We start from the raw sequence: 13471 nt of genomic DNA, 5'->3' as shown, positions 1-13471 counted from the left end.
GCACTTCGAATATAACAGCATGAAGGAAATCCGGTTTGGTTCCGCCCTGCAGTTTTGCTTTGATGTCAGACATGAGAAGGTTATTCTTCAAAACTGTACACAAGAGGCAGAAATCAGCCAGCAGCAATGGGATGTCCAGGAGGTGTGTAGTGATTTTGCCATGAAGCTAGGTTAACTGAAAACAGTCCAAAAATTGAGGGGAGGGTTACCAGAAGTTTTAGAGTGCGATTTCACTGTATCACAGTTGGCATACAAGGTACTGTGAAGCTATTTGTCCTGTTCACACCAGCTTCCCAGACAAATTTGGTTCAGAAAAAAGAGTTAAAGCAACCATGCTTTAGCTCCTCATGCTGTAGATTTTTGCTGTACTAGACTAACCCACTTACTTTACAGGGGATCTTGAAATACATGAACCAGAAGTCATGAAATTAACTTAAGGGCAAACCCCACCCCACTTCTGTAGGCACAAAGGACCCTTACAGCAGCGGAACATGTGCAGACAATCTAGGCAGGCTGGGAGAGGGGTGAGAGGATCTGGATTCTGGGAGCACATAAGCAAGGGGTGAACCCCTTGCATGGCTTGAATTGGGTCTCTTTTGAGAGAAGGATGGGCCTTAAAATTCGCCTTCTACTGCAGGATAAGCATGTCTCCTTCTATCGGGATTCAGTATTCAGTGGAATTCACCCAGCAGAGTAGGAAATTATAACAGCACAGGAAATGTTAAGGCTCTAGGACAATATATGGAACTTAGTTTTAAAAGAGAGTTGGACAGTTTTATGAGTGGGATTGTATGAGGGGTTGCTTGTCATGGTAGGCATTAGGGGGCAGGGCTCAGCAGCCCTGGGGCTCACTTCCAGTTTATGTCTTATGTTCCTAAAAGCTCATGCTTCAAGGCTTCAGCCGGTTACCTGCAGGGGTCAGGAAGGGATTCCCCCACCCCTGCCAGTCTATTCTGTTTTTGTTTTGGTTTTTTGTTTCCTTCCTGTGAAGCTGTAAGAGGTGCCCATGGCTGGAGATTGAACTCTGGACAGGGTGGGCAAGGCTTCTGAGGTGGCATTGAGCATTCTCTGTCTCAGGTGCTTAGCTGGCTGGTTCATGCTCATGTGCTCAAAGTCTAACTGATCGCCATGTGTGGAGTCAGGGAAGCATTTTCCCCCAGGTCAGATTGGTGGTAACCCTGGGTTTTTTCACCTTTTTCTGCAGCATGTGGGAGCGGGTCACTTGCCAGGATTATCTGGGTATACCTCACCTAATCATTTCCTTTCCACTGCAGGAGCCCAGGGAACTGATGCATGTCATTCCCTGCTGTTCTCTTGCTGTGGCACATAGTAGTCTAGTGTTCGGGGGACAAGATACACCCTCTAGAAAGCAGAAGTCACTGGAGGGTGAGGAAGAAGGCTGATCTTAATAGGTGCTGAGTATGTACAACTCCCATTGACTCAATAGGAATTATGGGTATTCACTACCTTTCAGGATCAACCTAAGGCTTTTACAGTAGTCATCAATTTTAAAGTACTACTCCAAACAAATATATAATCACCAATCCCCAATCCCCACTGATTGCATTTCTTTGTTAAAAGTTTTAAACAAACATTCTGATCTTCATTGAAAGTCACTTACTTTTTCTCCATTCTTTCTGTCCCTTTTTTGTCTTCTTGTAGAGTGGAATGATTGTCCATATCCTTTCTGGTAAATGCATGGAGGCAGTGAAGAGTGAAGCTGAGCAGGACTTGTCCTTACATGTATGTAACAAGAATGAGAATCAGCGGTGGCGATTTGATCACTCACGTGTGCTAGATGAGAGATGACTGACAGGTCTATGTGAAGACTGTCTCCTACCCTCACTGTCATTTTCATTTGGGATTCAAGACACACAGATTCCTGTATGCAAAAGAAAGTTGTGTGTGTCTGCCACAATCTTCAGGAGAAGATAGAAAGACCTTGCGTGGAAAGTGTTGCTCAAGGAATTGCAGCAGTCTCTTGGTTTAGCCAACTCAAGTTAAAAATTACTGTTTGTTCTCTTAAACCACAGAATAAAAGTACAGTGACAATCAGTAGTGAGTCTTCAGTGCCACTGCTGCAGAAGACAAGAACTTTGCCCTTTTAAGGAAATACAGAAGATGAATTGCCAAAGGGTCTCCCTTTAGCATATTCTGAAACTTCTAAGAAAACAAGAAGATGAATCTTTCTGAAGCTTTAGAAACTCTCTCAAAGGAAGTCAGCCTTGTTAAGATGAGAGTTTAGCCAAGGTATACAGGGCACTTGATCCATATAAAACAAAGCAGGTTTGGTATGTATCAAAGTCGAACACAATTACTTTTGTAAGTAATAGTTAATATATTCCTTTCCAAATACTCTGAGCCAAATACTGCACTCTCAGTGAGATTGCACAGTGTGTGTGAATTAGCACAGAACTGGGCTAAATCTTCTTCTTATTAAGAATTTTCAATGATGTCAACAGGAGTACAATCAGGCTCTCTGTCTTTGGCCCATTTTCTCTTTCTGCCTTAATCTAAACTAGATGGGAAAGTGACTCCAAAGAAATGGATAGATGTACAACGTTCATGCTTTAGTTTCCTTTGGACTTTAATAACTCCTTATCAACAAAATTTCTATTAATAGGCTTCAAGACACCAAACGAGCAGAGTACTAAAGATTTAGGAGGAAAAAAAACTCTCAAACAACATGTATTTTGATATGGAATTTATTGGAGGCATTTCATTTTGGCTCATAAATCATTGGGATGAATTAACGTACTGAAGCAAAGTATCACTCAAGTTGTAAAACTTCTAGTTGAATCAAAAAATGGAAGGACTTTAGCTACACAAGACTTTATAGCTACATAAGAAGAACATATTGGTGTCTGCTTCCTTTTCCTGCATCTGCTGCTAGCTACTTTATAGAATAAGCACTGACATTGTTGACTCTAGACAAGGTGATCCTAACAGCCCCTTGCATCCCATGAGTCTCCTAGCTGATCCTCAAACTTAAGTCATCAAGTTTCTTCTACTCGGAACATGATTGTGCATCCCTTCTGACCTCAAGTCTCCCATTGAAGTTAATGGGAATTATGATGTGAGGAATGTAATCTCAGGCTCTCTGTGTCAGGAAGTCTGACTTGCATGAATATTTAGCTTGAGTCTTTAAATTAGAAATGAAATCAAATAGGGCTGACACCTTCAGGTGCTTCCAAAATAGTAGGGGTAGCAGCTTAGCAAGACAGAGAGGTGATTGCAGGATGGAGCCTTTCCCTAACCACCTCACTTTCCTTTAAATCAGCTCCAGAACTGATTTCCATATCAATCAATCACAGCTTTCATACAGTCATTAAGGGGTAGCACATCACTACTGAAATCTATCTTGTTGCTGACTTTTTTTAAAGAGACAGAGAAAGTTATTTTTACTAAGATTTAGAGCACATTGACTTCCCAGTGAGGCTTGGCACAAGGCTGAAAATAACAGAATGTTCTGCTCAGAACATGCCAAGTGTCAGCCTTTGGGAAACCCAATAAAATAACATTCCGTAATATCAATCAGTCACAACAGAAGAAGCGAACATCATTGAGTGCTGTGTCATCTGTAAATGAACCATGGTATGGGTCCTGTTTGGTTTCAATGCCACAGATACCACCTTTTGTACAGGTCTTGCTCCATCCACCATAATCACCAAAGCTACCACCTGTTCCTTCTATGATGGCACCACTGCTACAGCGGAATTTGATACTGTTAGCAGCTGTATCATCTAAAATTCCTTGTGGAACTTCAACTTTCAGCTGAAAGGATGTTAGGAACCCTGTTGGACACCAAGTGATCCCTGACCACTGCCCAAACCTAGGGGGAGAAAAGAGAACTTTAATATATTTTTTCTACTTGTTGCATAAAAGCCAGTGAAATGTTATTTTACTCAAGAATGAACAATTTTTAAAATTGAAAATATGCTAGATTTTTAAAAATTATTTTGAATGTGTTATTTATTATGTGTTGAACACCAGCCATGTTTGGACTCTGCAGAATACACAGTGAACCCATATATAGATGTTCTATTCGCATTATATGTGTCGAACTTAAGAAAACCTGAGAAAATAAGATTCACTATAGATACATGCACAACAGAAAAAATCATTAAAGTAAATCTATTCACATCAGTGAAAGTAAGAGGAGAATATGTTTTTCAATATCAATTAAAAATAACTGGGAATTTACTCTTTGTTGTCTGCAGTAACTGTAAGTGTATGGCTGGAAAAAAGTCAAACCCCCCCTTCAAAATCAGGATTTATGTTATGCCCACACTTTAAAATCTGGATTTCCGTTATGCCCTCTTTTAAAACTCTGATATTTATATGGATATTAAGAATACCCAGAGTGGTCATAATTAATGTCAACAAACATTTTGGAAGGGATATTAAACCTTGTGCTTCAGGACTCAGGCCAATCTCTAACTATCAGAGATCAATATTAGACCTATGTAGGGTGCATCCTCCCATCTACCTATTGCAGGATTATTACATGTCTTCTGAAACATCTACTTATGGCAGTTCCTAAAATCAGGTAATATAAGTGGCTGAGCCATACATAAGTCAGTGACCCATAGATCCTTTCATACACAAATTACATTTTAAAAAACAAACTCTTTACATTATATAAAGACATTGATACAAACTGATAGAAGTCAGGCATTCAAAGATAAAACTCATAACTTGGCCATTAAAGGGACATCATCAACTTAAAAATAATCACATTTCTGTCTGAACATTTACCTACAATTGTTACAAGTAATGTCAAAGACTATTATAACTGAAAAATTAGGGGAAAATATTTCTCTTATTTTTCTGTTTCTTTTCCTTTGTGCATTTGACAAAACTTTGTGTATAGTCACTTTCACAGTTTCCCCTTTGTAGTCAGCTCAGCCCTGATCCTGCAATCAGCTCTATTAGCTGGACCCTGTCCACTTATGCAGTGCCCCATTGGGGCGGAAGGGTCTACGCTAGTAGATCTGATTGCAGTGTCAGGGCTTAGTTACTTTCCCCTGTGTGTGCAGATCTTTTACACAGCAAGCTGAGGAATTAAATTTGTTAGTTTTTAAAGTGCTACAGAACTCTTGTTGTTTTTATTTAAAAACAGGAAAACGTGATTGCCAAAAAATTAGTCTCAAGAGCAGCTGTTGTACCTGGAATTACTTGTAAATTGTTATTTTTAAGTGACTAGATTTCAAGTTGACAGTGTCCCTGTAACACAAGTTGTTATAAGAAAAATTTAAAGAAGAAATATTCAAGAGGGGATGAATTGTCAGTTTTAACTTTAAAGACCATCAAAGCTGTGCCTTGGGCAAAAGCTAAGAAATTCAAACACAACACAAGCAACGTCTGATATTTAAATTGTAAACTTTTTTCCTGAGAATTTTGCAAATCATGCATAATTAAAACATTGAGCCAAGTGCATGGGGGTGCACTGATGTAACATAGACCATAACTTGGCCACTTGAGTGCTCGGTGACGGTAAACAGTTATATTCCCAGCAGAAAAAGTTAAAAAGAACAATCTGGAGGCAACAACAGTCTGCACCCTGGTTGACAGTGCTACAAGTTCTCGGTCCCTCAGCATCAGGTTTGCTATAGATCAAACAAAATGTAAATGGTTGAAGCACCATTAAACTTACTTTCCAGAATCAGATTCAACGGTATAGACTCCATGACGTGTACTGTTGTTTTTTATGCAAAATAAACGGATCCCATTTAGTGCAGTGTCATCACTAGCTCCTCCATACTCCTCCACCTAAAACATATAAAAATAGAGTAAGATTGTTAATATGCTAAGAACCTATCACACTGACAAGGTATGGGTAAATTAATCAAAGGCCATTACCTTTACACTATATCCCATAGCATAGTAACGTTCTGGGCACATATCAAGCCATGTCCAAGTGCCCCAAGGTCCTCCATTCGTGACATTTATTGACTTGTAATAATTTCTGTTTGTGAAAGTGCCATTAGCGCTGACTTCTGCTTTACCAAAGACTGGGGAGACATATGCTAAGCCAACCAAAAGGAGAACAGGAATGGCCTGCATTTTATAGCAGCTGGATGAAGTGGTGTGAGCCACAGCACTCGTTTCTGTACTCTGCCCTTTATAGCCCATTTTCTATCTGCCAATTTGATTAAAATAACAAATGCGTTCAAGGTGATCACATGGGAAAGTAGACAAACAGTGTGTTTTGCAATGGCAATTTACTGGCTCATGTTCTTAAAGTAAATCTGGAAAGTCTGCATCCTTTAGGTCCTGCCCCGAATGGAGAGTATCAGTGTACAGTGAATGTCGTATTTTTATTCCTTGGGATTATTACATGATTTAGCTAATTATTTAGGATCCGATTCTGCCAGCCTTACTCACATTAACTATTACATTATTCTACAAGCAGTTCCAGTGGAAGGTTCCTCATGGAAAGGTGTCCATATCACAACAGATTGGCAGCCTCATAGAGATCTATCAGAGATTTCTATTACCTTTGTGGCACCTTAAACTTAGGAACAAATCCTATAGTCCTTCAACATAACTTCCACTGAAGTCAATAGGAGTTTTGACTGAGTAGGCACCTGTGATGATTTGGGAATCTATGTACAGCTTATGAATTCTGTTTGATATAATGAACTCTGTGTTTGGTTATCAGCATTGGCCTCCTCAAGAGATTAAAAATCATGATTCAGACTCCAAAAAAAAAAATCTTGAGATTGGCCCCAAAAATCATGAAATGTTTAAAAGAGATTTATTGTGTTTTTTCAGTATGTCTTTGAACTATTAAACTCCCCCTGCCCATCCTCAGTCTGTGTGCGACAATTAGTGTTGCCCACTCTCCCAAATATATTAGGTAAGGCGATTTTGGCCCCTGATCAGGAGCTCTCACCACCACATCTGCCCATCCTCCAGCCAGCAGTTAATCCTGTCCCCCAGTCATCTGTTCTATCCCCACCCAGCCCCCGCATCACTTCAGACTCTTCCCTCCGGTTCAGCCTCCCTCAGTCTGCTCTACTCCTCCTGGAGTTCTTCACCCCCTTCTCCCAGGCCTGGGTGGACTGCAGCCAGGTCCCAGCTCCCCCTGCCACACTATGAGGGGTAAGCTCCAAGGGCTTTTCACCCTCTTCTGTCCCTTCCTGGGCCTGGTGCTGCAAGGAGAGGAGGAGCAGCAGAAATGCTGCCTGGCCCATTTTTCTCACAGGAGGAGAGGGGGGAGTGGTGTTGCACTGAGCTGTCGAGCTCTTTGCTCCCTCCTCCCCCTGTGAGCATGGCAAGTGGAGAGGAGAGACTCTGCTGGCTTCTGGTGGTGCTGACCTTTGTGAGGGGGCTTGACCTTCTCGCATCATCATGAGACGAGCTCCAGCCACCTCTGAAATCCTGTCACTTGCAAAAAAAAATCACAAGTGGTGACAATACTGCATTAGGACCTTATGGTGGTCTTTACAGTGTTGTTCCATCACATTTGTTGTGCTAAAGAGAGGGGAAGTGGGACCTGGCTGTCTACCTCCAAATGTGATAGTTTAATGACCATCAACAACTGAATAGACCTTGCCCAAGCAGAGCAATGGGGTCACAGCAACCTAGGTAAAACAAGTCTTCTCCAGATTATCTACGGAGGAAAATAGAATGGAAAATCCCTAGAAAGGGAACAAGGAGACATGGTGTTAATGCAGGCCTTTAAAAACACAGAGGCTGAGAAGATCAAGGATGGAGACAAAGAGGCTTGGGTTTTTGAGCACAAAGGATCCTTTTAATTGCCACACCAGTCAAAGCTGATGCAGGACTCAGGAAGGAGACTCCATGATCTGGAGGAGAAGCCTGGGCTGCAGGAGTGAAGTCCAGGAAATGGGACCTGGAATCTTGAAACGATACTGACCAAATCCCAAGGAACATTCAAAAGTGGTGAAGAAAGTAAGGCTGGAAATGGTGTACAGACAATTTACTATTTTGCTTACGTCTGTATATCTTTTGTGCTGTCTATGAGTAAAGTGTGCTTTGTTTTAGAAATCCATCTGCGAAGATTGTGTCTGTTTGCTTCAACTATTACATGTTCCTGAACAGTTAAACTATAAAATAGTGTACCCTTGAGGGTGGGGCATCGGGGGAGGGTATGCTTAAGCTATTGGGGTGTCTTGGGAGGGGTTCAGCATTGGTCTCGGGGCTAAGGCAGCTGGACCATGGGGTCCCACTTACAAGAAGAGGTAGCAGGCAGAGTCGATGCCCAGGGTGTGAACCTAGTGGCCAAAGAAAGGCCTGTAGCCTAACCAGACTTAGGACAACTTAAAAGCTCACAGATCCAGTGCATGGATCCAAATTCAGCAGCCTGGTAAGTATCCAGCAAGGGGAAGCTTGACCAGGTCTGTAACAGCACTGCAGCAACTGGCCTCTAGAGAGCACAACCTCTGAAACACCCCAAAGGCCATCTCAGGGCCATTTACCTTGCTGAATGACCAGACATCTTGGAAGTTTATATTGCAGAAATAATTTCCTAGCATTATGATTGTAGAGTAGGTGGATACAGATATTGCATATAGTATTATTACCTCTCTGCCAAACAGCAGATGTCAGGCCTTCCAAGTCAACTTCCCTTTGGAATTGAAATCAGAGCTGTGGTCTGAGTATACAAATATACACCAATCCTGGAACAGAGGGAACAGAGATCTGGCGGTTACATTGAACAAGAAGCTGCATATGAGTCAACAGTGTGCCCTTATTGCCAAGAAGGCTAACGGCATATTGGGCTGTATTAGTAGGAGCATTGCCAGCAGATCGAGGGAAGTGATCATTCCCCTCTATTTGGCACTGGTGAGGTGTCATTTGGAGTATTGTGTCCAGTTTGGGGCCCCCGCACTACATGAAAGATGTGGAAAAATTGGAAAGAGTCCAGGGGAGGAAAATAAAATGATTAGGGGGCTGGAGCACATGACTTATGAGGAGACACTGAGGGAACTAGGCTTGTTTAGTCTGCAGAAGAGAAGAGTGAGGGGGGATTTGATAGCAGCCTTTAACTACTTGAAAGGGGGTTCCAGGGAGGATGGAGCTAGGCTGTTCTCAATGGTAGTAGATGACAGAACTAGGAGCAATAGTCTCAAGTTGCAGTGGGGGAGGTTTAGGTTGGATATTAGGACAAACTTTTTCACTAGGAGGGTGGTGAAACACTGGAATGAGTTACCTAGGGAGGTGATGGACTCTCCATCCTTAGAGGATTTTAAGAGGTGGCTTGACAAAGCCCTGGCTGGGATAATTTAGTTATGGATGGTCCTGCTTTGAGCAGGGGTTGGACTAGATGACCTCCTGAGGTTCCTTCCATCCCTAATCTTCTATGATTCTCACAGACAGCCCACTGGCAATACCCTCTTCCAGGGTTTCAGCCCACATACCAACGCCCAGTTTCCAGGAATCAATTCTGCCTCAAGAATGGACTGTAGTTAGAGATTTAAGCCAAGAGGAAACTCTCTTGCTGCTTGCCACATCTCCCCTAAAAGAAACCTGTGCCTAAAAACCAATACAGCCTTTTCTTTCAGGTTTAAAATTTCTCACAAACTAAGAAAAAGTACTTGTAAGATTACGTGTAACAGCACCATCTATTGACATAACAAAATATGCAATTTCAAAAATATAATCTCTAATATTTATAGAGTGGTCTATAATTTATGAGTCACCAGAAAGCTGTATTAGGCCAATCTTCTGGATGAGGTAGAAAGGTACGTAGGAACTTTGCTGATCCAGAACAGATTTGAATGTCAGCAGTGATATTCTGTTCTATTTTAGCATGAACCTGGGTAGTATACAGTACAAACTGAAGGCTGAATAATTTAATCTGTTTCTAAACAGCTGCACTATTTCTCTCCATAGACTTTGGTGTATACCCTCATGATGTTTACACAAAAGATAAGGGTTTTTTTTTTGCTATAAATGCAAAGAGGGGAAGATAGCCTTTCTACTCAGTCTTAGGAAAAATAAAATACAAGGAGTATTTTTAAGAGCTTGTTTTTAATAAGCTACGTTAACAGCATTTGTGTAACTGTTCCAAAAGCCTGCAGTATAAATCCCCATTCTGAGCCCCATGGCCACATCTATCCTTAGACTGATGGTAATTGATTTAATGGTCTAGTTTACATAGCAGTCCTATTCATGATCTTGTATACAACTAAAGGACCTGTTCATTAGTCCGTATCTTTTTCACAATTTTTTTTGTTATTGATTGCACTGTACTTTTATGCAATCATTTTTTTTACATTATCTTATTTTACCCTCCTTAACTTGACATTTACTGTAAAAAAAATCTCATACACTATTAACAGATAGGAAAAAATCTGATCAATATTTTATGATGTTAGAGTTCATTTTTGAGGATTGTGATCACCAGATTTTTACATTTGCATTCAAGACTCTGAGATGATGCTTTAAATAGTGCCTGGGTCTCCTGCCAATCACTCTTCAGGCACATATGGATGGAATTACTTTACAAACCGAGAGTGGTCAAAGGCTGTAGCTGGACCAGATTCCATGATGTGTCTAGAATATAGAATAGTATAGAAAACAATCTATCACTTACTAACTTTTAGATAGCTTTTATTAACGAATACCTCATTTTGTCTGCTTTGAAATCAATGGCAAAACTTCCATTGTTTTCAATCGGAGCAGAAAGAAGCCTTTCACGAGCACAGAAACAGTGTTATAATCAGAATATTTGTAAATGGATTGATGGCTAAAACCCATCAAGCCAATTAAAAAGCAGCCTCACAGCAAAATTGTCCTCAATCCAGTTGACCATCTAAAAATGTTTTTCATGTTCATCCAAACTGCATGTGCCAGACACCAGTTGAAAGCTCATCATCTATAAATGCCAGTTGTGGCTTTGGCTTACAAATCAGTCAACTGGTCACCTGGCCTGACTGACAGGTTATGCACATTTCTAGCTGAAAAGGCAGTCGCTCACTCCCTACAAGACATCTGATCACAAGATTCCTTAGCAAATCCATATATGTGGTGGGAATTTATTAAATGCAGTTTTCTGTTGATTCCCTCATTTGGTGGAAACAAAGGGAATTTGGTATTCCTTACATAACAAAAGTGGCTGATCCATGCATGGTGTTTCTATATATGCACGCACCAGCCTTTGTTACTTACGCTAAAGGAGGAACTCCTTTAACTGTGCATCAATAGTGGGTTGGTCAGTCACTGGTGCCTGCCATTTGAAGGAGACATGATCACATGCACTATGGCAGTGTATTACACTTGCCGTTAGTCTGTGCCAACAGCAACAACTCAGATCAGCAGCAAGTAACTTTCTGAACACTGAAATACAACTTGATATATGCAGCACAACCACAATTGGTCCCTGAGTTAGTGGTTATACACAGTCAGATAACAGGTCTTACTCCTAGACTCAGAGTTTAAGGTCAGAAGGGACCATTATGATCATCTAGTCTGACCTCCCACACAGCACAGGCCACTCTTGTGATAAACCTCACTCACCCACTCCTGTGATAGACCCCTAACCTATGATGGTGTTATTGAAGTCCTCAAATCATGGTTTAAAGACTTCAAGGTACCGAGAATCCATCAGCAAGTGACCCATGCCCCATGCTGCAGGGGAAGGTTAAAAAACCCACAGGGCCTCTGCCAACCTGCCCTGCTGGAAAATTCCTTCCCAACTCCAGATGTGGTGATCAGTTAAATCCCGAGCATGTGGGCAAGACTCACTAGCCAGACACACAGGAAAGAATTATCTGTGGTAACTCAGAACCCACCCCATCTAACATCCCTTTACAGGCCATTGGCATATCTACCACCAGTAGTCCAAGATCATTTAATTGCCCAATAAAGCTGTCCCATCATACCATCCCCTCCATAAACTTACCAAGCTTAGTCTTGAAGCCAGTTAGGTTTTTTGCCCCCTCTGCTCCCCTTGGAAGGCTGTTCCAGAACTTCACTCCTGTGATGGTTAGCAAACTTCATCTAATTTCAAGTCTAAACTTTCTGACGGCCAGTTTATATCCATTTGTTCTTCAGCTACTGGAAAATATTTAATGGATTTTTTTTAAAGAAGACATCACAAAAAGACACTATATATATATATACTAATAACCAGAGATGGGCAAAGAATGGTAATTCCTTTTCATGGAGGATTTTGACATTTTGTTACTTCTGATTTGGAATGAAAACCAAAAATTTCTAAATTCTCTATGAAACATAATTCCCATCCTCTGCCCAGCTGTGCCGGTTAGGATAGGCCTAGATTTTGAGCCCCGATGGCACAAAATATAACACTTTACTACACAAAAAAATTGTACTACTGTAACTGCACTGGTATAAGTTAAAGCAGTACAACCCCTTAGTGTGAACATAGCTATACCAGTATAAAAGTGCTTATACCAGTCTCGCTTATTCCCATAAATGTAGGGAAGTAAGCTATAGCAGTCTAAGGTATGTTTATACCTGCATCCACACTAGGAGTTGTGATGATTTAACTATTTCACTTAATAAAAAAATCACACTGCTAACTAAAATTGTTAAACAGATTCAAAAGCTGTGGTAGGCCAAGCCTAAGCTAAGCTAGAGGCAGCACACAACCCCAGCAGACGCAGTAAGAGACTATTATGCCCTCTTTTCCCGTCTAATCAGAAAGACAAACCTAAACGGGATTTTCATTCCGCAACCTTCAAGATGTGCAAGTGGTGATTTGTTCCAGTAAGATAGAGAACTGCTCCTGTTACAGCTCCTTTTTCTGTTCCACAAGGCTAAGAGTAGAAGAGCTCAGAACTGTTCATTAATTGATATCCAAGAGCAATGCAGATTTCGGCCACACCTAGGAAACCCTGCTCTCTTAATTTTGTGCTGGCGTGCCTTGTAGTGGTAGGTAATGAGAAAGACGGGATTTCCAAGAGCAAGTTAACAAAGGGGACCGTCAGCATCATGCATAAAGCTACAAAGCTCTGTATGACATTTTCCTCTCTGTATAGCATTGCACAATTGGCCAGGGAAATTGTGTGTGTTTGCGGAGGTAGAAAGTGTCATTTTCTTCTGAAGCAGCAGGCACTGCCCACCACAGGCGGGGCCAATAGTCTGATCCATTATAGCAAGTCATTACAAGTAATGGTAACTCTGGTCAAAAGAACTCAGACATTTGGAGGTGATTGTCAGACACAACAATTGTATGGCTGCTAAACAAAATGATGTGATGTATCGCACTGTAACGTGCTGCAGGGAGACGCGAGACTCATTGCTGACTATCGAGCAGTAATGCTGAGGGCCTTCTGATGGCTCTAAGTGTAGATGAGACATCAGTCAGAACAACGTCATGGTGTTGTAAAGCACAGACTTCTGTCTGCAAAAATGACTTGTGATCTGAGCCCTTCCATCTCTATAGATGAATGAAGCAGGGATCCCACATGTCCAACCCGTTCTTTCAGCTGACACATTGCCAGCAGCATTCAGATTCAGCCTAGGAATAGTT

The 13471-nt window shown here is 41.3% G+C and overlaps 2 protein-coding genes across 2 annotated transcripts in view; one reads left to right on the top strand and one right to left on the bottom strand.

The window, feature by feature from the left end:
• GALNT15 (polypeptide N-acetylgalactosaminyltransferase 15) overlaps nucleotides 1-2643 on the top strand; it is a 37790-nt gene extending 35147 nt beyond the window's left edge. The window contains exons 11-12 of the mRNA XM_067561960.1: nucleotides 2-142; nucleotides 1663-2643. Coding sequence (XP_067418061.1) covers nucleotides 2-142; nucleotides 1663-1809 — 288 coding nt within the window. The 3' untranslated portion in view covers nucleotides 1810-2643. The remainder of the gene's footprint in view (nucleotide 1; nucleotides 143-1662) is intronic.
• Nucleotides 2644-2689: 46 nt separating this feature from the next.
• LOC137162293 (vitelline membrane outer layer protein 1 homolog) lies at nucleotides 2690-6135 on the bottom strand. Its single transcript, XM_067561965.1, has 3 exons — nucleotides 5863-6135; nucleotides 5657-5772; nucleotides 2690-3832 (listed from the first exon to the last, which is right to left on the bottom strand). Exons 1-3 carry the CDS (start codon nucleotides 6133-6135, stop codon nucleotides 3535-3537), a joined length of 687 nt encoding a protein of 228 aa, XP_067418066.1. The 3' UTR covers nucleotides 2690-3534.
• Between the last annotated feature and the right edge of the window lie 7336 nt (nucleotides 6136-13471).

This window comes from Emydura macquarii, unplaced genomic scaffold, assembly GCF_026122565.2.
Source record: "Emydura macquarii macquarii isolate MOO-44397 ecotype Brisbane River unplaced genomic scaffold, CSIRO-AGI_Emac_v2 contig_2422, whole genome shotgun sequence".
NCBI classification, from domain to species: domain Eukaryota; kingdom Metazoa; phylum Chordata; order Testudines; family Chelidae; genus Emydura; species Emydura macquarii.
This window is presented reverse-complemented; position numbering and strand designations above follow the sequence as displayed.